Source organism: Aythya ferina, assembly GCF_964211825.1.
Source record: "Aythya ferina genome assembly, chromosome: 4".
NCBI classification, from domain to species: domain Eukaryota; kingdom Metazoa; phylum Chordata; class Aves; order Anseriformes; family Anatidae; genus Aythya; species Aythya ferina.
In genome coordinates, this window is record NC_140300.1 from 43,899,806 (window position 1) to 43,926,429 (window position 26,624).

The following is a 26,624-nucleotide window of genomic DNA, read 5'->3' on the forward strand; positions in this document are numbered from 1 at the left end:
TCCCTAAAGTTCAATGGAAAACAGCATTGAATTTCCAAAGGTTCAGTTATGTCTCTAAATGTTCCTAAAACCAGTTACAAACGTTTACTTTTGACTTCTGTGGGCTACAAGATGGTCTCCATATTGCTGTCATCAGGGGATGTTTGAAAAAATCACATTATATAACTGCTAATTTCAGATCTCAGGTTGTCCTGCTAGACAATTCATATTCCATGTTGAGCCTGTTTATACTGTGAGATAGGAGGGGGTTATGTGTGGAGAAGGAGGTGAGGCCAACCAGGACATGTCCACACTGTGTTCCATTGACAGATCATGAATTTAACTTGTTTAAGTTACTTTTCCATACAGAGAAAATCTATAATGAAAGTTCAAGAAAAAGTTCCCTACCAGGGAGTTTTAGAATTGTCTTGGAATATCAAATCATACACACTTTTTTGTTGTTGTTGTTTTTATGTTTTTATTTGTTTATTTTTCCTCATTTTCTTTGTAGGTCTGTATTTTCTGTAAAATCACACTGTTTTCCTTTAATGAAAAATGAATCTCAATGGTAATAAAAATTGCCCTGGCAAGAATCATCAGATTATTTGAGGATAGATTTGGGTTGTGAACTTTTGCTGTTTCTTCTAATTTTTATAAACACCATAATTTCATAAAAAGTCTGCTGTTATATCAAGAGGCATAGGTACATACCTAACCAGTGGCCCATACACTAGGATGGATAAAAGATTTCAGCTGGCTCACATTCTAGTGTTAGCAGCAGCATGCTATTCTTCCAAAACTACTTGATTATGTTGATTCAAATAAAGGGTATGTTTTAACCATTTTAAACTAGCTAAGATACGTTTTTATTGTTGTGCAGACATAGGAGAACATGGTAGTATTAGCTCACACTAATTCCAGTTTGAGCAAAATGATAATTTCCTTTGTGATCCTAAGACTGTAAGTTTACTCTTCCCATTGCACCATAGACAGACTAACTGAGCTCATTTTCTTACTGAGAACCCAGTTATGTAGGATTTCTTTCTCAGTTTTTCTCTTCACCTTCAGCGGTCCTTGCTTCTTGTTATATGTCTGGAGGTCATAATGGATAAAAGCAGTTTAAGTACAGAGTGGATCATGACTTGGCTGGCAGGGGATACAGCTCTACATACTCCTCCTGATGGCGACTTTGTATCACTGTCGTTGCATTGCCATCAGTGTGATGAATAACAAAGGCAAAATCAAAAGGGAAATTTATATGATTTGATGGGGAGAGATTTGCAATAGATGCTAACTGTAGGGATTCAAATTTCATCAAAATGTCAATACATGTATGACTATTTATTCCTTTCCCATTTAGGTTGTCCTTTATTTAATGACACACAGTTGGTAGTAAATGGCAGTAATCTGTTGTCTCAGCATTTTGAAAGCAATAGACATTTTTCACCTCTTCAAAAATTGTTCACAACATCAGTTTCTTCTAAAATAAGGTGAATTGAGCTTGCTGTGCAGTTGCCCTATGTGAAGGTGCCGTTACAGCACACAGGATTTACTGAACTATCAGAGGAACCTTGTCATTGGCTGACTACTCTTTCAGCTGTGCTAACTTGAATAATGGTCATAATCTGACTTCAAGATTTCAGATATTACATGCAGAAGGTTACATAAAGCAGTTGGCTTAAAAACATTTATATGGTATGTGGGTTGAAGTTCTGAGATGGTCTTATAAACTTGTTTCATTCAGTTTGGCAAGTAAGTTTAGGAAATACTGATGGTCTTTCTCTGGATAATAAACAGCAGCAGTAGGGTTTGGAGGAAGCTGGTACGATGAATTGTTTTTGAAACTTCATCTGCTTGGTTTGTAGAATGCCGTGTTATGAAGTCGTCTTATTCCCGATCATCTGGTATGAGGTATTCTGGGTCCAAAAGTCCGGGACCTTCACGTCGAAGCAAATCACCTGCCTCAGGTACAATTTCTAAGAAAAAGATAAACACATAAAATGCATGAAATCTAGGATTTGTTTAATGGATTGAAAAGGCTGTTGGCTGTATGTGAAATAAAAGTGCCATGGTTTGTTTCCCGAGGTAAAAATGCTTTCTCAGTTTCTCTCATAGATATAATACTGATTTATAAAAAAATACACATTTATTTTTGAATCTCGAAAAGAAGTTTGTCTTCTATTTATTAACAGGCATACAAAGTTTCATTTTATGGAAACTGGAATATTTTGTATTAATTGTATGTTTGGGATATGCTTTCAGTGTGGTACTTTTTTTTTTTGAAGACTCAATTAAGTACAGGATGACTATGTGGTTAAATTGACGCTCATAGAATATAGCCTTAAAACTTTTGAATTTGGAGTTTTTCCTATATAAGACAAATATTGTCAAAACATAGAATTTTGTTGTTTCAAATAATTTTAGGAGCTGTTCTGGAATATTTTTGCCCATTAACAGAGATTTATTTTTTTTCTTGTGCTTTCTGTAATTTCAAAGAAGGGTTCACATTGTGTATATGCCAGAAGTTTGACTGAACACCATAAATTCCAAACACTGAGCCTTTTATACAAATAAGTAGAAGGGAGAAACTTGTTTTTCCTTTTTTAGTTCTGCATTTAATTTCTAAATATAATAAAACTTAATTGATTTCTTTCCCTCAGACCTGGAGAAGTAGCCCTGAAATCAAACCATTGAATATGTAAATATACAATGCTCTGTTTTGGTTGTAACTATATGCATGTAAGCTCCTGTGCGTGCATTCAAAACTGCAACATGTTTCATATTCTCATATCCATATCAATATTTATTTTGCTTAACTGATGCTGGTTAAAGTCATTTTCTGTCTGTGAGTTCTTTAAAAGTGGAATATTTATCATCTGTTTATAAAGTGTGAAAATTGAAAAGCTTCAAAGGAGGATTGTAGTAAGAACAAAGAAAAATAAAAATGTAGCATGAAGGGCGAGTTTCACCAATGATACGCATTTCATGCGATCCTGTTAACTCCAGCAAGATTGCATGGGAAATCTATCAACAATGTATTTTATGCAACGTATTTAGAGATCAGCACTGTCATTTCCTTACTTACTTCTACTTGGACACATCCATTGGTTAGGTTAATTTGAAAAGTTTATCCAAAGTGTCTGGTATTTATCCTTCTATTTACTTGCCATTTTTTCTCATGTAGTCTTTAGTTATCTTTATTTTCCCTTCTTTCTTTCATGCATGTTCAGAGCTGTTTTAATAACCTTTCTCCTTAATGTCTTTTTCCTTTGTGTCAAATATATGAGTACAGTAAAGAGGGGTGGCCACTACTCCAGTGCATATTCTTCAGCAAAATCCCCAGGTGAGCCATTATTGTTATGGCTATATATCACTAGTGTGTCTCCTTGCTTTCCATTCACCTTTCCTCTGCATCTGTCAATATTTTCAAGCTTGTAACAAACATTTTGCATATGGTGAGCCAGAGACTCCAGTGTTTTTGTTAAAGTAGATTTTTGAAAAAATATAAATGATGCTTAATAGTTGCTGGACATCTGTTAATGGCGTCAACCTTAAATTTGTAAAGGTGTAATCTGACTACAAGTAGAGGAGCATTCTGAACAGCAACACATTTGTATTCTAAAGTGTACAATAACAGAAAATTTCAACCAGTGCAAAAAGAAAGGGGGAAGAGCTGACAAAAAAGTGGTGCAAAAACACGTGCCGCAGTTTTTCATTTTATTTAGTTTCTTACTCTCCTTCTTCTTCTTTTGTTATTTCAGCCTAAGTTCTAAAACCCTGAAAAACCTCTTTGCACTTTCAGTTTAAAACACTACAGCTCTTAGAACTAATGTGTGCTTTCACTAGCAAATAAGTTGTGACTTTGGACTACTAGAAGTTAACTATTTAAAAGGTATTCATAGTTTTTTCAGTTTTCAAGGTTCTGATATGGTAAAGAATTGTCACCTAGTAGGTACTATTTGAAGAATAACAGAGAAGGTATTTTTCTGTATGTTCAGGCCACTACATGTGTAGTAAGAAACCTCAAAAGAACTTATAGTTAGAAAATAGATAACAAAGGTAAGTTTTGCATATAAAAAAAATAGCAAATAAATAGTAGCAAACAAGTTTAAGTGCTACAAACAAATACAGGTAGCTTATGTGTTTTGTGGTTTAAAAAAAAAAAAAAAAAACTGCTGTAAAAAAAAAATAAATACAGCTGGAGTACTGTGAGGGTGGGATGTTCTTTCCTAGAGAGTTATGAGAGAAAAGTTGATGATGTTGACCAGCCAGTCTCACAGGTACAGTTTAGTGGTTCTGTCAGTGCTTTAAAGGAGGATACTGACTTAGAAACAGATAGAGATGTCTTACAGTATAACCCTCAATGGTCATACTCAGGAAATACTGACTTTTCAATGAGCTTTATAAAATAATTTGTGAATAAAGAAAAATTGTTTTGCTCCTGTAGTAATAGATGGTCATTTGGAAGCAGATTCTTCAAGTGAAGTATCTCGTTTTTGTGCATGAACTTTACGGATCAGAATTTACCCAGTGGCTAGAGCAAATTGTATATAACCTTTCAAGAGTAAGAAAACATAAGATAGCATTTGTTAGCCCTTTTCATCTTCATACCTAAAATTCTTTATAAAACAATGAAGTGTTGATATGCCAAGTTTAAAGAAGGATATCTAAAACAAAATGATGAAAAACAGTGTATTTAGAGATCTTCAGGTGGGACATAGGCTCCTAAATTCCTTTAGCTTCTTAAAAAATGCACTTAAGCTGAAGTAACTTTGCTATTGCTCTTGCATGTAAAGCTTGTTAAACTCAAAAGTAAAAATATCCTAAGAATACCAGATGCTTTTTGCAGAAAAAAAAAAAAATAATAAAAAAAATCTTAGTCATGTAACAGAGCTGGGAATGTAAATCAAACTTTTTAGATTTCAAGACAAACTTATTCTGTAGCTAAATGCTAATTAGTTGTATCTTAAGATACTTGAGAGAGAGACAGTGGTGGACAACAGGGATTTGTGGAAGCTACAGTGTAGTCAGCCTGGCCTAGTGATAGATTCTTCAGCATGAATCAGCTGTGAAACCTTTTATCTCTTAAATTTCTGCCTAGTATTTTTCCTCTCCTAGGAAAAATGAGGTTCAATTAGAGAGGAAATAATGCTACATCATATTGTGCATTGTGTGTGATGAACAGTGTGTTATTTTCATAATGAAATTCATCAGTCTGCTTTTTCAGAAAAATACAGGGACTGACCTAAATGTTAGTCAAATTACTGCAGGTACAACAGGTGTTGTACCAGACCTCTCTGGAAAAGTGGACTTAAAATGAATGAATTCCTGAAGTCAAGAGGGGACATATTTAATGTTTTCATAAAATACTACAAACAGATACTTCAGCTTCTCGGAAATTCAGGAATTACCTACTAGCTTTTAGGTGTTGGTTTGTTTGTTATTTTTATTTTTTTAAACTATATCATTTTTTTCGGAAATTCTAGTCAAGTTCCATATCAGACAAACAGCTCATACTTCTTGTTTGCCTATTTTGCTTAAAACAAACAAACAAAAACTTAAAAAGGATAAAACAGTACAAAAAAGAGTATGTTCTCTTAAATGTTCCACCTGAAAAGTAGTCATTGATACAAAAAGGAGAGGTGGACTGTTCAACTTACATGTTTATGAAGACTTTCTCTTTCCATAATTTATTGTGATATAACACAATATTGTGTTATAATAATATTGTGTTATTAATAACAATATTGTGTTATATCACAATAAATTATGGAATTTAAAGAGATTATGGCTATTATTTGTCCAAAGCTCTTGCACTGGCAACGTACAAAGCAGGCTTTTTCGAACTCTGGAATGGCGATGTGTTAATCGTGTGTTGTCTTGGTCTGATATCCAGCCAGGGTTTTGGGGGAGCAATTGTGTGTCACATGAGCATGGAATTTATTCCTAAATGCTGATGAGTCTGTATTGATCTTTGTATACAGACTTGAGTGATACCTCACGGAAGTATGTTATGTTTAAAAGCAAGTTAGATGTTGTTTTTTGTTTTGTTTTGTTTTCCTTTTACTCATTTTTTCTTTCATTTGTTTGCATTTATTGCTTCGGCCAGTTAATGGAACTCCAAGCAGTCAATTATCCACCCCAAAATCTACGAAGTCCTCCAGTTCTTCACCAACAAGCCCAGGCAGCTTTCGTGGACTCAAGGCAAGTAGCAGAACCATCAAAAATACTCAATTCCCTTATTAATGGAATGATGTATGACAGTAGCACTGAAGAATAGAAAGAGTTGTAATTCTACAGGGCAGCCTTGCTAGTATGATTGTTGAGTTAAGGTGGAAAAGAGTGCTGAAGTAAGATTTTTGTATTTTGTCTTAGGCTTGCAGTATGAAACTCAGCTTAAGGAAGGTCAAAGATGGCAATGATGGCTTGAATATGTCAATTATCCTTCAAATTTTCCATTGTTTTGTAGATCGTAGAAATTCCCTGAGTAATTTATATTCCCTTAGGCTATATAAATGTAGTATCCTCTTCTGGATACCTTATAGCATTGTAGCATTGATCAAAATTTCATCTGAAGCACCCCTCTTCATCCACAGCACACAATTTCACCACTTAATGCAATCTGAAAAGCATGTGAGGTGTTCCTTTGGGAGCATCCTGTTGTCTGGCAGCTTTTTCTCCGTGTTGCACCAAAAGAATTCTCTTCCTCTCCTACTTAAAAAATGGCAACATTTACAGTTCTCAGAGGCTGCTTTGAGCCTTTTGCTTGGTAGAATAAAAGGAATGGTCTGGAGCACAGCAGAGCTGCATTGTGCAGCTGTCCTTTCAAGGAGAATTTTCTTATGAAATCATCAATTGCAGCCTTTGTGGAAACGCATTAGATGGTTCTTTCTCTGATTATTCTGATAAAGTAATAGCTCCCACTGGTGAACACAACAGTTGTGAAGAGGCTGTACATTCTGCAGAAAACTGTTGTCTTAATTAAGGGACTGGCAAAAGGACGTGATTTGAATAGTATTTAGTGTGGGGTTTTGACATGCTAATTGTTGCAACATCTTTGCCTGTTTTTCAAGGAGTATCACATTGGCTTCTGCCAGGCTTCTGTAATAATTTTGAGAAAAGATTTTGATTCACATGTTAAATTTCAATATATATTTTAGTTGTTTGGTTCATTGAAGCAATTTAGTGTCGATGATCTGTACCATTCTGTAGCTACTCTTTCTCCAAAGCTACATGGATTGGTCTCTCTCTTTTAAAGCATTTTTCAAGAGCAGTAATAGTTCAGACATTGAAAATTATAACTCTGGTCTTAAAATTTGTCTGGATAGCTGTCATATAAAATTTACGCTAAGCTTGTCAGTGCTATATTTAACACATGCTCTTTTTTCTTTCTTCAGTGAAACTACAAGTTTAGAAACTAGATAATTTGGTTCATTTTTTTTCCTGCACTGTCTAGTCTGCTTTTAGCAGATTAAGGCTCCATTAATAAGCAGATAATTATGTTAGTAACAAGCAATTTTCAGCAAAGTGGACATGTCCCATTTCCCCTTCACTGTCAACCTCACAGAAGTAAGCTGTTGTACACTTTCATTTTGGAATTCTATTGGTGCTGGATATTAATGGGTTTTTGTGTCAAATAACTCATTCCTCTATGGCCTAAGAAAATGTCAAAAACTAATTAATCATCTTAGACCTGAAGTAGTGAGTACCTCTTGTTTTATCCCATTGGGGTGCATCTTTTCAGTAGGAGGATCCCAGCTGCGCTCCTGAGACTAAAGACAGAGAAAGTTAGCTGGTGAATCTCAGGATAAATTCCAAAAGGATGAAGTGCACCAAACAGTTTCTTGCCTAGAACATAAAGTTCTAGAAGTAATATTTTTGTATTACTTAATCAACATAAAACCAGTAACATGGAAAGCATAGCTTTATGCAAAACTAGATTGTTTTAAGAAAACCATTATTATTTTTGTAGGATTGATCTTGGTCAGTCTATTGAGAAAAACAGGGAAAGCAGAGATCAAGTTTAATTTTTTGAGATTATTCCCTTACTCTATTGTTAAAAAATTCCTTGTTGCTAAGACTGCATCACTGCACAGACAAGTAGTCTGTCTTCCTGTACTTATTTAAAGAAGGTGCCATGACTGCAGTTGAATGAAAAAGTAGATAAAAATAAATACTGTGGCAGACAGTGAAGGAATAAAGTATATTTCTGAGATTTTTGGCTTTGAAAATGCAGTATTGTGGCTGCCTTGTTGTTTAGAAAGCATACATGTTTATTTTTGTAGAGCATGAAACAGGAACAGTTAGAGAAATGTTAAAAATTCAATTTTATGTGAGCTTGAATTTGCAGGAAAAGGGAATAAATCCTGTAGAGAGCAGGCCACCAGAACAGCTACACACAAACTGTCCTTTATAAACAATGTTGCTTGGAAAGACAGAGCAATATATGAAATATATTGAAATACACGTCTATAGATTAGAAGCTAGCTAAGTTGTTTGGAGATCAGCGTAGATCTAGGTGATAATGCTAGGTATCAAGGCAGTAAACTTATAAAAGATACTGGTTGTTACAGCAATTTTTGTCTCAGTCTTAGGCATCGCATCTTACGTCATATTCTCTGCATGCCACTTTTCCTTTAAAGTAAAATCTTTTCAGTCCCCAAGGATTCCTTCTGCTTTACAGCACTTAATCAGAAGTGGTATGCTCAGGCACAGATCTCCTTGCAGGAAATAGTCCTGATGAACAGCCTATCTTTTAAGAGAATGGCTTTTCTTCTGCCTCTTTTTCATTCTCCTACTAGAGTACTCTTGTGCTATTAATTGTTCAATTCATACAGTATGCCAATGCAACATCCCAGTTTTGCAGAAGTGTTAAAAAAAAATTGTACTGGAGTCTGAGGTGACATTGAGGTCCTAGGAATTTATACTATGTTTGCAGAATAATAAAAACTACAGAATTTCCCCACAACCCCAAATAAATGCCTTTATTCTAGTAAGTGAAAAATATGTATGTCCTTTGAGTACAGATGAGTAAAATAATTAAGGGTACTCATTAAAGAAGCCCACACGGTTGTGTGCTACTATGTGTTTTTGTTATTCTTTATTTTTAACCTCGCAATGTTAGCCCATTACTAAGCATTTGACTTTGCAGAGAGTTTGTTTCAAGGTAAGGATTCAGATATAAAAGGTAACAGGTAAGGGCATGAAGTAAATGACTGCTCTGCATGATAAGCTTTTTTGAGCTAATGTGCTGAGCTTTTTATCTTTCTATTAGCTTTTCTATGGAGATTAAAAATTGTTCGTGGATTAAGAAATAAAGGTAATACTGCATTAGTTGGCACAGGACAAATGACTGAGGTGTCCTTTTTCTGTTCTGTAGACAGGTGACAGTTGAATGCTTTAGCGCTTTATATTTGGTTCTGTGTGTTACAAAGACCCAGCTTTGTAACGCCATTAGGGGTTACTGAGCATGATTTATACCATAAAAATGATCAGTTACTGGATTAAGTATGAGATTTTGAAAAGTGGTGTTACAATATTGTCATGCTTACTTGCATGCATTTTGTTGTTCCCTCTTGAAAATAAGTACCATGAAGTCTTGTCATCTCTTTTTAAAGAAATAAAATTTTACTAATAAAGAAGCGTTACAGTTAAGGCATTTCTTAGAAACACAATGCTAAATAGTAGTGTTTGCATTTGTCTAAGTATTATTTTTTTGACTGATTGACAAAATGACCAAAACAAAAGGATATTAAAACCCGATTCAACAAATACCATAAGCACTTGCTTAACTTTAAGCTATTGAGTAGTCCCGTTTACTTGAGATGGTTAATGTACTTAAAGTTAAATATGTGCTTAAGTGATTTGAGAGATTAGTACCTTACCTTCATCAAGGCTTTAATCTTCAGTATTGTACACGTGTCTATCTGTTAGCAATTGCATATTAAGAATATTTACAAGGAATTATCCAACCTAGGCAACAGCGGTTCTCAGAGGAATTCTTTACCTGTTGCCTTTGGTGAAGTTACAATCCACCATCCTTCTCGCTCATAGAGCGGATGAAAAGAGTTGGATAATCTCTGCTGGAAAGGAAACTGATGCTTTGCACTCAGCATTAAGTCCTCTCACCTCTGTCTGGGATTCACTAAAAGCTTTACATTATGTGACAAAACTCAAAATCTCTTTAGGAGAAAGGGTAAATCTTGGCATGATTCTTCAGTGTTTCCAGAATAAAATGCATGACGTAATAGATATGTAATACCATGTACGCTCAAATTAATGCTAGCAAAATCACTAAATGTTAATTGGCTTTTTTATTGTTACAAGTATAGCTCCTTGATATAGGTGGGGAACTAGTGATGTTGAGTTTCACTTAAAAATTAAGAAGTTCTTGTATATAGTTTGTCTTAGAGATTTTGTTAGTATTGAGCATTACAATAAATACCAACAATATCTAGCCAGAAATACTAATTATATAAATATGATTTCATTTGTTTCAAAATATCCTGTTGCCCTTTTTTACCACAGCTTTTCACAGATGAGTTACAGTGAAACTGTCAAAGTGTTCCCAGATTTCAGAGAATGCTTCTACAAATAGTTATTTCACAATTTCACTAAAATATTTGTAGTCTACAATTAGATTCATCAGCAATTTTAATTCTTTCATGAAGACAGAGAAAGCTTCTTTGAGAATATCAAGTTTTTCTAAAACTTTTCTCAAGGCTTGAGAGTTGACATTCTCTTTTTAGCTGTCAGTTGAAAGACTACCTCAGTAATGCCAGATCAGAACTTGAGAAGAAGTTAACAATATTAGACTTTTGCTCAGTTTGGACAGATAGACTTGGAGGATATTACAGGACCTTGAAATATTAGTAATAATATTTGTGTATTTCTGACTGGAATTTTCTAAACAGAAGGGTGTGGGTGCGTGTACACATGTACCACACAGATCTGTTTGTTTAACACATTATGAATGTTCTGGGGGACAAAGGCAGTACATTTAGTGTATATCAGACATAGCATGAGGCTGTTGAACAGCCATAAGAGGTCTGACTGAGGTCAAGGAAGCACTTGCATGTACACATACAGGACTTTTGTCGACCTAGCAACATGATGGCAAAAAGTCCTCCGTTTCTATCCAGACAGGCAAAATAGACCTTTAGGTGGAAAGCTGTAACATTACAGAAAAACATGCTCTAGAAGGCACCATCCAATATAGTTGCAAGAAGCTGCCCATTCAATATGTAAAAATGCCCCAAACATTTCCACAAACACCTGTCACGGACAATTATTCTACCACTGAGTGTAAAGATTTGTCAAGAAACTGGCTGGATAGCCGGGCCCAAAGAGTCGTGGTGAATGGAGCCAAGTCCAGTTGGAGGCCAGTCACTAGTGGCGTCCCCCAGGGCTCGGTGCTGGGGCCGGTCCTCTTTAATATCTTCATCGATGATCTGGACGAGGGCATCGAGTGCACCCTCAGTAAGTTCGCAGATGACACCAAGTTAGGTGCGTGTGTCGATCTGCTTGAGGGTAGGAAAGCTCTGCAGGAGGATCTGGATAGGCTGGACCGATGGGCTGAGGTCAACTGCATGAAGTTTAACAAGGCCAAGTGCCAGGTCCTGCACCTGGGGCGCAATAACCCCAAGCAGAGCTACAGGCTGGGAGAGGAATGGTTGGAAAGCTGCCAGGCAGAGAAGGACCTGGGAGTGATGGTGGACAGTCGGCTGAATATGAGCCAGCAGTGTGCTCAGGTGGCCAAGAAGGCCAACGGCATCCTGGCTTGTATTAGGAACAGCGTGACCAGCAGGGCTAGGGAGGTGATCGTCCCCCTGTACTCAGCTCTGGTGAGGCCGCACCTCGAGTACTGTGTTCAGTTTTGGGCCCCTCGCTACAAGAAGGACATCGAGGTGCTTGAGCGGGTGCAGAGAAGGGCGACGAAGCTGGTGAGGGGCCTGGAGAACAAGTCCTACGAGGAGCGGCTGAGGGAGCTGGGATTGTTCAGCCTGGAGAAGAGGAGGCTCAGGGGTGACCTTATTGCTCTTTACAGATACCTTAAAGGAGGCTGTAGAGAGGTGGGGGTTGGCCTGTTCTCCCACGTGCCTGGTGACAGGACGAGGGGGAATGGGCTTAAGTGGAGCCAGGGGAGTTTTAGGTTAGATGTTAGGAAGAACTTCTTTACAGAAAGGGTTGTGAGGCATTGGAACAGGCTGCCCAGGGAAGTGGTGGAGTCACCATCCCTGGAAGTCTTCAAAAGACGCTTAGATGTACAGCTTAGGGATATGGTTTAGTGGAGGGCTGTTAGCGTTAGGTTGGAGGTTGGACTCGATGACCTTGAGGTCTCTTCCAACCTAGAAAATTCTGTGATTCTGTGATTCAAGAGAATATGGGTTTATCCCATGTGTACTCTTTCTCAGACTCTTGTGAGATAAAAAAATAAAATCCCACCAGATGTATGGTTATATGGGTTTACTTTCTCTACCTTTCCATTTTAAATACAAACACTAGATTTACATTTTTTCTGATGTATGGAACTGTTTTGACTCAAAAGACTTATTAAAAGTCATCTGTACTGGACCAGTAGATGCAGCTTAATTATAATGAAGACTGACAAGCTGCTGTTTTTTTCACTCCTAAATCATAGACTCAAATTCCAAAACAGATCTTAAGGGACGCTGGCCAGTCCTTCTTTGCTACTTATCCATCACGTTACATTTGCATACTCATTTCAGTTCATGCTCTTGGACTCTGTGGTGGTTTAAAGGCTTTTATAGGTTTTGTTTGATCTTTTTTTTGTTCTTTTGATTTCTTATCATTAACTTAAAAGTAGAGAACCTGATATAATATCTGGCAGGATGCAGCTGTCTGGCATCAATAGACACAGAATACTTCATATGTCTAAAAAAAAAAATCCTACAGTGCTTTAATTAGTATTTATCTGTTACATATTAGAAATAGGTGTTCTACTGTGAATGAAGTAATAATGTTGTTTAGGGGGTCATTAAACAGGAGAATTCTGTGGACAGCATTGAATATTAGTCATACAGAATTTAGACTTTCTCTGTAGAAAAAATTTTTTGTTGTTGTTTTTTCACCATGTTAGCATTCAAACTTCTTGAAGTATAAATTATATTTTAAGTCAAATTATATATCTGGACAGCATGCTAGAAATTTCTTCTATAAAATAATTTCATTCCTTTAAATAGGTTTAAAGATAGTTTTGCCTATTTGGACACCAGAACTAGTTTGAATAATGCAGAATTTTTAACAGATTGGATATTAGCAGAGATGAAAGGGAGAATGCTAAATGCCAGTTGGTTAATTAACATCAAGGCACAGTAGCCATGTTAGGTACTAGAGTAGGTGTATTATATTCATGGATATGACAAAAATAGGTTGAGTGTTTCAGAGAGAACCGTGTGTCATATTGGTAAACCTGGTGACATGAGCCACAGTCAGTCTATATAAAATAGTGTAGAGTATAAAGAAATATATTGAACATTTTTATGAATCTGAAAAAACGTTTCCACAGAAAAGTCATCTCAGTGTATTTCTGTGTGGAAAAACAAAACATAAAAATACAATAGGGCAGGTTTGCTTGCAACCTTTTATAGCATACTTAATTACTCTGTAAATTGATTTGCAACTAGTTTTGGAAACAGTGTTCACTGAGACATTATCAGTGTCTCTAGCAATTGTATTGCATTGTGCATTTGGTTCTGGCTGTACTGTTGAAACAAATTACTTGTGGGGAGACAACCTGAGGGAAATAAAGGCAATAACCGATATGTCTTGTATTGCATAATGCATAATTAATAATAAACACCACACGAGCGACTATCAGCATTAGGTGTACATGGCCAGTAGCATCCCCATTCAGAGGTGACTGACTTATTTTGAAAAGATGTTGCTGCTCTGCATTACTACATGAGCTTTTGTAAACAAGAAGTCAAATTCTGCCTCAGGTCTGAGTTTTCTAGGATTTGCATATGAGTGAGAGGGTAGATTTAAGTCCTGTGCACTCTGAATTTATCATGTGTAAGGGAAGCAGTATTGAAAGAGAGCAGTAGTGTTGTGTGGATGGGAAGAGAGGAGAAGGAATTGTTTCCAAGTCTAATCTGCAGTGGGATCATCGATTTCATCCATATTCACTAGTATAGTATCAAAGCAGCGTGTATCCTCTTCTCATCTCCTTGCTAGTTTGGGGATGACTAGTGAACCAGTCAAGTGGGATACCAACAGTGGAAGATACGCCAAATACTACATGTCTGGCTACTTAAATGATTAGAAATTACTTTCTTAATAATATGTACTTAATTATGTGTCACTTGTTACCAATTCTGAACTCTTCCCAACCTTTTCTAGCTAATCAAGCACCTCACAGACGTCTTGAGAATTTATTTCTACTATGCTGTGTCACTGTGCTATGTCACTGGTATGGTTTTGCTGATGAGAAACTGAGACCCTCAGACCCAAAGCTTCCAAATTACATATATTGTGGGTTTGCTCTCATCTCTAGAACCATGAGGTAAATTATTGGCAGAGCTAAAGCTAAACCTTCTGTTTCAGGTTCTGATCCAGCACCTCTGCCACAACAGTAGCAATAATTTTTTTCCTTTTCCTATCCGTCTTAACTTTTTTCCTGCTCCTATTTGCTTCCTTCTTCTAAACGCTGTGGCCAGAAGGAATGCGCCCAGTCACATTCTAACCTGATTACAAGGATGGAGGAAGTTGGAAATGTGGGCTAGGTATTCCCTTGTATTGTCACTCACTCAAAACCCAGAATAGTCATAAGCAAAAGTTTTAGTAATCTAACGCTTTGCAGTGATCTCTTCCATTTTCCCTGCTTCATGCTTGAAAAAGATGTGACTGACAGGTTGAGAAACTGACTCATAAATGTGCATCACTGTCTTTTAACCCAGTTGTCCTTGCTCCTGGTCCTTTTTGAACAAATAGATTGTTTACAAGTACAGCTACGTAAACATAGCCTGGTTTATGATTTTAGCAATGAGTAGTAGTAGTAATCGTAGCTGCCTGTTTGCTGTTTGTTCCTACTTCTTTGCCAAAGATGCAAACAATGCTGGTAAACGGCATTGTTTTAGAGGTTCTGCAACATTACGTTGTACAGCTTCTAGTTACTGTACCTTTAGCTGATCTGGCAGCTCAGCTGCCACTAGAAACTTAAGCATTCATTAGCATTTCATGAGCCTTTAGACAATATCCCTATCTGTCAATTCAGTTCTTTCATTGACAATAGTGTTAATGATTTAAAATATTCTGCAGTGTAACCAGACAATGTCAGCTAAAATGGGAAATGCTGCATTTGCATTCCCGGTATCATGCAAAGCCATTTCCACAGACACTGAGCTTAAGGCAGAGAAGCATTTTAATCCTTGATGTGGTGAGCAGGGAGAACTATTATAATAGCCCATGAAGAAAACAAGGTATTGGAACTTAACAGAACAGCAAGAAATGCTACATAGAGAAGTACATTTATAGTGTAAAATATATTTAATAAAATTTATTAAATTACTAAACTACACTTAACTGTAATGGGAGAGCTTATAAAAACAGTGGTGCATAGAATAGATCCAGTATGTTTTAGTGTTCATTGCATTGATTCATACGCCTCCACACCTTTTAAAAATAAAAAGTGATTGTTGTGTATATCCCTGGGCAGTATGACAGGACAACTTTGAGTAGAATTGCGAAGATTCAGATCAAGCACCAATTAAGTTCTTAGTGCAGCAAAAGCAATTTTCTTCAGACTTCATCCTTCAAAATCAGTTAGATACTTGTTTTTTTTACACAGACACCTAACATGAAGTTCTTGTAGATCCTTGAGTCTTTAAATCCATAATAACCTAAAGTACAAACTGCTAAATTGTCAGGCAAATCTGACTATCATACATGTTCTAGGACACCAATACCAAAATTCTGTACTTTAAATGGCCAGGCAAGCATTCTACACCAACTTCCTAGTGTGCTTCAGTGCTAATCTGAAGAGGGCATGGACATGACACTGCCATCTGTGATGTAGATGTGGTAGAATACAGCACAAGACTGCGTGGTTGTGGCACTGGCCACTCAGTGGTTGTCTGGAGATGGCTGTTTCTGGGTTTGAATCTATGGCTTATATGAAAATGTATTTTAACCAGCATGCAGTGTATTGTAATGATCTTGTTCCACAGAATGAGGAGGGATGTGTTTGTGCAGTGGGAGGAAATTTTCTTTGCTGTTTATAGGCTTGCTGAAATGTGTTCGACTATTTACGTGAACAGGAATATCAAGGTTGCGTCTCAAGTTGGTGAAAGTGTCACTGATATATTATAATGAAGATGAACTGTGAGAAAGCAAGAGTAAAAATAAGATGGAAGTGGAAAAGTAAACGGACTCTGTATAGGTGTTTTTAGGGTTTTTGTAAATTTGTGAATTTGCTGTTGTTTTCTCTAAATTTCTCCATCTCCTTGCAATTACTTTACCATGAGAAATAACAAGATCTTACATACTTCCATAGATCCCTCCACATGGTGGATCTTCTTCCAATGTGAATGGTATATCTGAATCACTCCGTTGCCAGAGTCCTGAAGGTAAGACACCAACGATTACTTCCCTTGCAAATTTTTTTTCTCTAAGTAACAGTTGGTTCAGCAATGTCAGGTGGCTTCCAGTGTCTTCAAATCACTTTTTGTTCTGAGATACCTGATACCCTATTAACAGTCAATCAGAAAAATTGTTAATTGCATATACTACATTAAGGCTGTAGAGCTAGAAAATAAATTTTATTCTTTTTTGTCAAATAGTAGCATATTACTGGATCCCCCTTTTCAGAATTTGAATCATTTTGAATGTGACTTGTAGGGCATCACCAGAAGTGTGTTGCGGCTGGTTTGAGAGTGAGGTTCTCTTCATAACTGCATGTGGTGCTTCAGGTAGAATCACTAGGCCCATCAGCTGACCTTATCTAAACTTAACCTTTAGTTCCTTAGCTCTTTAAATCAATGTTACTTCTTTAAAATTTTATTGTAAAGTCTTTTTTAATTTAAAAATACTAAAATAAGCAGCTATCAAACTTGCATTTTGGATGTTTCAGCAACAACTAAGTGAAACTGAAGAAGTTCAACAGATAAAACAAAACATTTGGTGCTTTCTAAAAATGATCAAAGACTTGGTGTCTCTGAATAACTATTTAATTCCCCTTGTTGTTGATTTTTTTTTTTTTTTTGTTGGCATCATCTTTCATGGAATAAACAATGTAGGAATCACATTTCCTATTTGTTGGTGGAGGTCTTATTGCCACATTAAAAGAAACAAACAAAAGTGTAGAAGATGATTTCATCATGGCAATGGTAGAGCCTGGTTTATTCTAAAAAAAAAAAAAAAAAAAAAAAAAAAGGAAAAAAATAATTGGACTAGATTATGCTCTTTATTAAATAAAGAAAAAGGTGTTTTTACTTGCCATTTTGTTTTTTATGTGCTTTGTAGATGAATCTTATTTGCATTTTTGCTTTCAATATGCAAAAATATCAAAAAGATACTTCAAAAAAAGTATTTTGTGTTCAGAAAATATTCTGTGTTCGTTACTTTTAAAGTACATCCACACACAAAGTAATATTTAATTTATGTGTTCAAAGGTCAGATAACTCTGATTAGCCTTATCTTGTTCATCTTGTTCATTGTTATGTTCTTAGGTCTTATAAAATAAAAACAAGAGAATAAGCTGTGAGGAAAACAGCTTACTTTTCACTTCTGTTTTGTGTTTATGAATTCTTATTCTGTATCTGCCTATAGAGGATACATTACATCCTGCTGACACCTCTCTTCCTTCATTACTGACCTTGCTTTTTTGCAGGTGTGAATGGAAACAAGTGCTCAGTGTCATCCACCATTCTAGAGAAGTACAAAGTTGGAAAGGTGATCGGTGATGGCAATTTTGCTGTTGTGAAGGAGTGCATAGAACGGTGAGTAAGGAAAATGTTCAGTAATGCTGTTTATTTTACTTGATAAAGCTATGTGTTACCATAATTGCATGGAAAATGTGATGAGGTAAATACAAAGAGCAGTTGCAAAGATATGCCTATGCTTCAGGAGAGCTAGACACAGCACAACACACAGAGCTCTCTGTGTATTATTCCAGCAAAGGAATATGAGAGCAGCAGTGGAACGTGGCTTTTTAATCCCCCAAATTAAGGAGGTATTACCTTCTAATGGAAGCTCTTAAGGAAAACCCTACAGATCTTCAAGAAACTCCCTCACACCACAGGTAAGGAAGGCTGTTGTGGCTGGCAGGAAATTTTATGTGGAATCTAAGCAGCACCTCAGAGCACCAGAGCACCTCAGCTCTGCCTCAGCAGTTCTGCTGCTGTTAGATCCTACTGCCTGCTGCCTAAATCATTTTTCACAGCTTTAGCTAATACTGTGAGCAAAGTATTTTTAAAGGCATACAGTCGGTGGCAGTTAGCCTGTGCTATTGACTCCCTTTTGCTTGCTTGTTCAGTGAGGTAGTGCAATGAGGAGGAGCCAGAGCCTGAAATCAGTCTTCCAGTATTCCAGACTGAAATATTCTTGTGCATGAGTTCTCTTGGGGTAGGCAGGATACCTTTACAGACCTGTGCTGTGTTACTGCTCTTCCCCTGCAAGCTTTGTGTCACACTTTGCTGCTGGTGTAAACATAGCAGATGATGTGACTGTCACTTTCTCAGTTTATGTTTTAGAACCACCTTCTGCTATCTTCATCACTCCGAGAGTTATGTCAGCTTCTTAAATATTATGAGGAATCTCCAACTTGACTACAACTACCAGGCAAATTCAGCAAATGTCTGTAAAAAACATAGAACTTACAGGAACAGTTTCTATTATTTGATCTCTGTCTGATGGTTTTCTTTAAAAGAACCATAATTATGAATGGAAACAACTCATTCCAGTCTAGCAGATCATAGCTTCATATACGGACACTCTTTCCGAGCCATCCAAATGAGCCAAAAGGGTTAGGCAGTAAGGCTGAACATGCTGAACATAGGTGTATGGGTCTTACAATCCCTAACATTATGCATCCATTACTGTTTTTCCTCAAGAGAAAAGTTTCTTGATATTGTATTTGATTTATTTCTCTCCATTACTGAGGATAATATTGGCAGATGATATGCAACACAAATCTAATACTTTCTTCTGGTTTATAGCAACAAATGACGATCATTATTTTTAATACTTTTTAAAGAAGGTGATATACTAGCATCCAAGGTTTATATACTAAAGAATAAGGACTGAGGTAGCAGCTTCTAGAGATACTAGCTGATTACAGTACTGATAAAGAAAAAAAAGTGACTAACAGTGATCTGAGTATGCTACAGGTACTGTTCCAAACAAGTTCCTACTGCACGTGCAGGTTTAAGATAATGTTTCTCATCAGTGTTAACATCTAGATTCCATGGTCTTAATGTTTCTTTTTTTGGAATGGTTTCTACCAAGAAACTGTGGTTCCTGACAAGTGGTACCACATCAAAGTAGAATCATTTCCCTAGTGCATTAAGAACTGCAGGTCTGTTGCAAAAATTGTGAGAAGGCAGTATAGCCAGCTGTGTTGAAAATGGATTTCTGTCCATTTTGTCTTGCAAGATGCTACACATAAGAGGCTTGAGAGAAACTAAGTGAATGATACTTCACAGCGTCTTCCCACACACCGTAAGGCTGGCCACAAATCCTTTGTTATCCACAGAGTGAACAACATTCATAAAAGATACCAGGTTAAATGCATAAGATAACATAAGCTAATATTTTTAGGAATAAGTGCTATGCATTTTGGAAATCGCGTAAGTTCCACTGAAAATGGGACGTGGGCTGCTAAGTCAGTTGGGTTTCTAAATGTCATCTATGCTTTTTGGAATGAGAAGACTGAACTAGAAACACAACCTTTCAATTATTTAAAAACATAAAAAGTAAAATTTAAACTTAAAGACCTAGTTGTGTATATGATCACACCTTTATATTTAGCAAAGCATTATTACGTGTAAATTAATTTTATATAAAACAAATATACTGCAATTGTTCCTAACAGTAATGAGAGGAAATGCCAACTATAGTTTATAATTTTTAATTCTTTTTAATCACTATATTTAATTTCTCATAGTGCTGTGCTTGGAAGCCTCAGGATCTCATTATATCAGCTGTTCTACAAAAAGAATTAAATGGTCTCTTTTGCAAAGGGTGCCTATATGTCTATATATGAAGACATGAGTCAACAGATGGATACTGACAGCTAGATAGGAGAATGCCAGAAACCTGTCAGACAATACTGGTCAATATGATAGGCAGTGATATCAGCACACAAATTGTGTCGCTGATATCCTTTTTTTTCTTAGGTGTTATCATAAAGGACATTTGCAGAAAGGATTTGAAATCAGTTAATGAATTGGCTTTGTGAATGTTAACTCCTCTTTCTACACAGTGTAAATGCTGAAGGTTTCCTAAGTGGGTTTTGCTGATCAGTTGTTTGCAGACTTTCAGATAATGCACTTAATTTAGTGTAACATAAATTGTGGTTTTGAATTATACACTGTATTCATAGTAGATTTTACATCAGGTCTATAAGAGGATAGCATTTCACAGATACCACTTAGATAGCACTTCTATCTAAATACTGGATCAGGTTGTAACTATGACAACCTAGCAGATACAGCTGCACTGTGAGAGCAGAAATTCTGTACTGCATCTTTTCAATAATGGATAATTAACTCTGTTCCTTTTTTGTAAAGTAGTCATTTTGATTAGCTGCATCTGCGAAAAAGTAGAGTGAGAATTAAACTGTAAGCTTTAAAATGTACCTGATTTTTCCTTTTGTTATTGCCTCCATTATTTATTTATTTATTTGCCATACAGGTTAGTGCTGTTCTGAGGGACACTGGAGTCTCTTGGTACTAATACAAAACAATATTGTAGCAATAGGACATTTTCATTTAATTTTAACTCATCCTTAATATAAGCAGCAATATCATCTTTGTTTTTTTTTTTTGTTTGTTTGTTTGTTGTTTTTTAAAAAAAAGTCATTCGCTTCTGCTTCTTTCTCATTTTTCCCCTTCTGATGAAATGTAGAACATTTCTATTGCTTAAAGGGGCAAAAAGCAAAATAGAGCTCCTTCTTTCTGGGAGAGTATTTACTGAGAATAGTCATCCTTTTTACTTTGTATATAACCACCACCTCAAATGTCCTGTCACTTTAGATACTTGCTATAGAGTTCCATAGAATAATGAATAAAAATAGAGAACAAATTAAATACAAAAGGACAAAATTAGCACCCAATAAATCCAGCAGGATTTTAGACTAGTCTGTAATAAACATAAGGCCTTAGCTCTACTGAATCCTATTGAATTTTTCCAGTAGGGTATCAGTTTTTCTTCTGCTCACTTACACATAAACATGCATGATTTTATCTTTAAAGCCTAGCAGTTGAACAAAGCTAAGTGGAAGGCTTAAGACAAATTTTGCATGTTGCATTAAAGAAGTGAGAGAGAGTTGTGCTAGGTCACAGAAGAATGAATTGCAGCTGGAGCCTGGGATTAATACACAAAGTGAGCCAGGTTGTGGTAGTCAGGGAAACAGCAGGCACAAATGTTGCTGAGAAATGAAAAACAAAATCAAGTCCACTCTGTGAATTTTCTGTCAGCAATCTCCATGGGTCAAGGCATTAAGATCTATATTCTTATATATAAGAGATAATGCCACATAATGTTGACTGGTTTCTGATTAACTGTTCTCATATTTTTCTTGCTAGATCTACAGGAAAGGAGTTTGCGCTGAAGATCATCGACAAGGCTAAATGCTGTGGAAAGGTACTGTACAAAAATTTACATGCATAAGAATAATAGCAGAAACAGCACGAGCAGCTGCTCATTAGTCATAAATGGTGGGTGTGTTTGGGTTTTCTGACTGTCTGTTTAATAGGGTGATGATATTCCATCCAAGAAGCAAAGCAGTGAGTGTTAGTCTGCTGGATTATAGAATATAAAAAAAAAAAAAAAAAAGCAAAAAGCAAACCACCAAATTGTCCTCATAGTTATTAAACTAACAAAGAAAATACCAATATTTGTCCAAAGTGAAATCAGAAGATAAATTGATGAAGTATAGCCTGATGATTTTGATCTGTAAAACATGAGAGGAAATTTGCTGCTATATCTATATTTATATAATTCCCTTCCCTCTCTGCCTCTTACTTTTATCTTTTTACAGCTAAACATACTCCTTTTATATACAGTATATATATTTGGAAAGAATTTTTCTCAACCATTTCTTTCTGTTTATTAGTTTCACATCCTTTAGAACAAAGAACTCTTAACAAGAGAACTCACTATGTATTAATGTATGTTTAATACATTAAAAAAAGACAAAAGTTGTCTCTGCAACAGAAGAGCATGTTACATAATGGAAGTAAGTATCCTAGAGTTTCACATACCTCCTCACAAGCACAGGGATTTTTAAAACAAGGAAAAAATCAACAACAGGTAAAACACAATCAAGTATGTAGACTATGTGTTGGAACAAATAACAAAAACATAAAATACTTCTGTTTTAACTGCTTTGCCTGTGAACGATATACCTTAAAGTGCTCAAGAGCACTTTGTTTTTTACTCAAATGGATAGTTTAGCGTTAGCCAAAATAAAACTTGGGGCACAGTATTAATTAACAATCAAGTTCTGGATTAAAGACCCTGAGAGCAGGACATGAATTCCATTCTCCCGAGGTTTCTAAAAAGACAGTCTTTTTGATGCAAATACTTTATTTTGTAGGTAAATGACCACACTGAAATAATTCTGGAGTTAACTTTGCAACCAAGTCAGGCTTTTAATTCAATGGTACCCTTTTTGTCAATTACATAGAGTAACTGTTTACAGTACAATTCAGAGACACAGATGCTAGAAGTGACCTTTTAGAATGATGTTTTAAGTCTGTGTGATGTTCTTTGTATGATAAGGAGCTGCACATTGCTGTATACTGACTGTATACTAGCATTACTTGCTGTGATGACTTGCTCTGGACCTCTGCTCAGAGGTGCTCTAACAAAAATGGTCTAAAATCTGTGCAGATTTTAAGCTGTGTATTAGGTAGTAGGGGATGAATGTTCCTACCCCCACCCCCCCCCACCCCATCACTTTTTCTCATATTCTCTAAGTTTATTTAAGGGAGAATTTAGAAAGGAATCTTAAAAATGTATAACCACAAGAAAAACAGTGCTAGAATTGCCTTTCTGAGGTTTACATGTTGGCGTTTCTTTGGCTGTTGGAAGGACAAGCTAGTGTGGTTTACTGCAAAAGAAAACTTCTGGGTGATTTTTACTGCTTGCAGTTTCAGATGTTTCTATTACTTGTCTGAGTCAGCCTCTTAAATATCATAAATTGGAATGGTCCAGAGACAGACAAGGCATTCTATGCAGTAGATTTTAGACATTTTTTCTAGTAACCATTCTTGCCACTTTAAAACAAACAAAAAGGAACAAAAGAAGAATAACCTATGGATGTATATACCTGTCTGTTTTGAAAGGACCTGTATCTGTATAGCTGCTTACGGGGGTGTGTGTGTAAACAGAGGACTGTGGTTAGGATGCTGATAGCTGTTAGGGCAGTGCCAGAACTGTCGAGAAAGAATTTCAACAAATCAAATACTTAAATTTTGCTACAGCTTCATCTTTCCTCACCCTCTCTCACATGCCAAGATAAGCCCTATCTTAAAAACAACAATCTGAACTAAATATGCATGCCTTGTAAGTTGCTCACTGCTCTCTAGCAATTTATGTTGGATGTCCTAAAATTTGAATCCAGTTGACTACAAGCAGACTAAATGTTAATTATACATTAATTTATCTGTAAATAAAGCATATGAATGTATACTAAAATGTATACTGTACTATCCAGGAGAATGTTATAAAAAGCTTTAGTATTATTTTTATAAATTACAAAATTTGACAAAACCATTGGTGTGGTTGAAAATAAGTAACTATACACTAGTGAGCATGTGTAAGACAGGCATCAAAAGAGTAGCTCAGCAACATGTTGGAGTCTTTTTTAAATGGACATTATTAGTAGTGATTTTAAGTAAAGATCACTTGTGCTTTGGTTTTTATTTAAAACAATTAACAATTGAGTCAAGTTAAGTGAAGAAGGCGTAGGTGAAGCATAGTGTCTAAGTCAGAGTTAATGGATATAATAAATTGAGTATGTTACCTGTCCCTTAGGTAGGAAAATCTATAATAAGATTCTAGGTTTTGTTTGGACTATTAACACTAGTTTTGAATTTACAGGCTTTCATCCGTAAGGCTTAGTATGCTGTGGCTGTTCACTTTTGTCTGATGATGAAATTCAGCATTGTGTTTAACAAAATTGCTTCATGTTTGTTTGTGTTTTGTTTTGTGTTTTTCTCCAGAGCACGTTTGCTTGGAGCAGACATATGTTTGTTCAGAATGACAATTGATGCTCTTTCAAATTGAATTTCAAAGGTGTGACTGTTGAACCCGTATATGCCGCACCATACTCACCAAATGAGATGCACACATGGCATGTGGTTTCTGAGTTACATAGCCACATAAAGCTTTGGCAAGACCACTATAAATAACCCTGGAAATAGAAGTTAAAGTAGCATAAGATCTTTAATCATTGCTTATGCACAGTGGATCACATCTACTTCTCGTGCTCTGCTCACAAATGCATGAATTGCATGCTACTAATCAGTGCATTAAACATCAATAAGTTCAAACTTGGTGAGATGATTTGATATCTGCCAAAGTAAAGGAAATTTCTGTTTTAAGCAGGCATTGTTACTTAAAGGGAACCCTAAATGCAGTATCTGTATTTCAACGTTTATAACAAAAAATGCAAATCATTCTTCCATTGAAAGGAGCATGTAGTTTTCTTCAATCTCCAGTGTTAACCAAGTGCTAAGATGCATTGGAGAACAAAACATTCTGAAACTAGTTCTTGAAACTCATTAGTTTCTCAAAAGTATAAGGAAGGGGAAATTAAACTCAATCGGTGTGCTGTTAAGCTGTTGGAGCCACACTGACTTAACTGAGCAGGTACCTATTTTGCAGATTGTAAATCTGAACATACATATAAAATGAACTGAAATCTATAACCAAATCAGTTATCATATTTTTCACATATATAATCCATGTCCTCTTTATAGTGCCAGTCCTTGAAATTAAATCCTAGGTAATCTGTCCTTGAGTAACCTACGCTAAATGAGAGGTGAGAGCTGGAGTGGATCAAGAACATGTTAACTATTGCTGGGGGTGGCAGGCTACAATGATTCAAGTTCATTGAGGTTCTGAGCCTCTTAATACCCACATAAGGACTACAACCTGCACTTCCCAAATTGCTGTCATGTTCCGGGGTCTTTTTTTGGTGATAATCCATGGGTTATGTGTTTGAAATATGGTCTTTTACATTAACTGATGATGTACAGTTGGGCTAAAATACAAATTAAAATCCAGCAGCAGAGAGTTATCTCTTTACTACATAAATGAAATATCAAAATGAGTGCTCACTGAAGAGCTGATCAAAAGAAAAGGAAATTGGGCATTTTGTGTCTATTCATATAAACCTCTCTACTCTTTTACTGACCAGGAACACCTGATTGAAAATGAAGTATCTATTCTGCGTCAAGTGAAGCATCCAAATATCATTATGCTGATAGAAGAAATGGACACCCCAACAGAACTCTATCTGGTAATGGAGTTGGTCAAGGTAAGACTAAGGGTTTAAAAAAAATGAAAACAATTCACTGTGCTAGTCAAGGATGTAATGTCTAGGAGAAACATATCTAGAAGATATAATCAGATAAGATTTTAGTGGCAACCTCCATTTTTAATCATGCAAATATTCTTGTCAGTTACATTCACGGGATTTACGTCTCTTCAGTTTTAATTAGACTATTTGCACGCAACTTTGAGGTAATTTTGCAAAGTATATGCACAACTTAGAGAGAAGCGGGTAGTGTTTTTTATAGCATGTTTAGAATATTCAGCAGCTAACTGTGGTGCGTGTATCCCAACGGAACATTTGCATTTATTTCACTAATATCTTTTGTTAATCATTTGCTTTAAAGGAACAAATTCTCTTTAATTAGTTTTTCTTAGTCAACTGTAGATACAACAAATAATCTAAACTCAAATGTGTATGTTCCATTAAAATTAAACCTTAAAAAATCTCACCTCTTTTGCTGGTATCAAACATTCACTCACCTTATGTCCAGTTGGCCAAGAACTTGATGGTGCTATTGTACTTGTACAGAGGGAAAAAAAAAAAAACTCAAACTCCATTCTGCTGTCACTTTGTGAACCAAATATTTAAGTTGCATCGAATTTTATTTCTGCACTCTCTCTTATCTGTGCTGTATGCATACAGAGCAGCACTGCCCATAGGGTTGATCAGCAGGTGAGGTACAAATTAGTGCAACTCATCACTTTTTATTTCTGTCTGAAACATTGTTAGATTCAGGAGTTCCCACTAGAATGGCTGCCAGCTTGGGAAACTCTGAAGAAAGTCTGTAATTGTTGATTTCATAATTTTTGTAACATCTTATTTCTCTCCCTTTCTAGATGTTATTTTTATGTAATTGAGGCATCTCTGTTTTTAAAAAAGTTTTTTATTTTTAATATTTTAA

General features: G+C 35.9%; 1 protein-coding gene across 4 annotated transcripts in view; it reads left to right on the forward strand.

The window, feature by feature from the left end:
- DCLK2 (doublecortin like kinase 2) overlaps window positions 1-26,624 on the forward strand; it is an 88,961-nt gene that overhangs the window by 44,513 nt on the left and 17,824 nt on the right. For 3 of the 4 annotated variants that reach the window (XR_014692260.1, XM_084516784.1, XM_084516782.1), the window contains exons 4-10: window positions 1,845-1,946; window positions 3,272-3,322; window positions 6,089-6,183; window positions 16,493-16,565; window positions 17,828-17,936; window positions 21,744-21,801; window positions 25,586-25,705. Coding sequence is in view for 3 of the 4 variants with exons in the window: in XM_084516784.1 (XP_084372910.1) it covers window positions 1,845-1,946; window positions 3,272-3,322; window positions 6,089-6,183; window positions 16,493-16,565; window positions 17,828-17,936; window positions 21,744-21,801; window positions 25,586-25,705 (608 nt within the window). In the remaining variant the exon portion in view is untranslated. The remainder of the gene's footprint in view (window positions 1-1,844; window positions 1,947-3,271; window positions 3,323-6,088; window positions 6,184-16,492; window positions 16,566-17,827; window positions 17,937-21,743; window positions 21,802-25,585; window positions 25,706-26,624) is intronic. The other variant, XM_084516783.1, reaches the window with a different exon arrangement.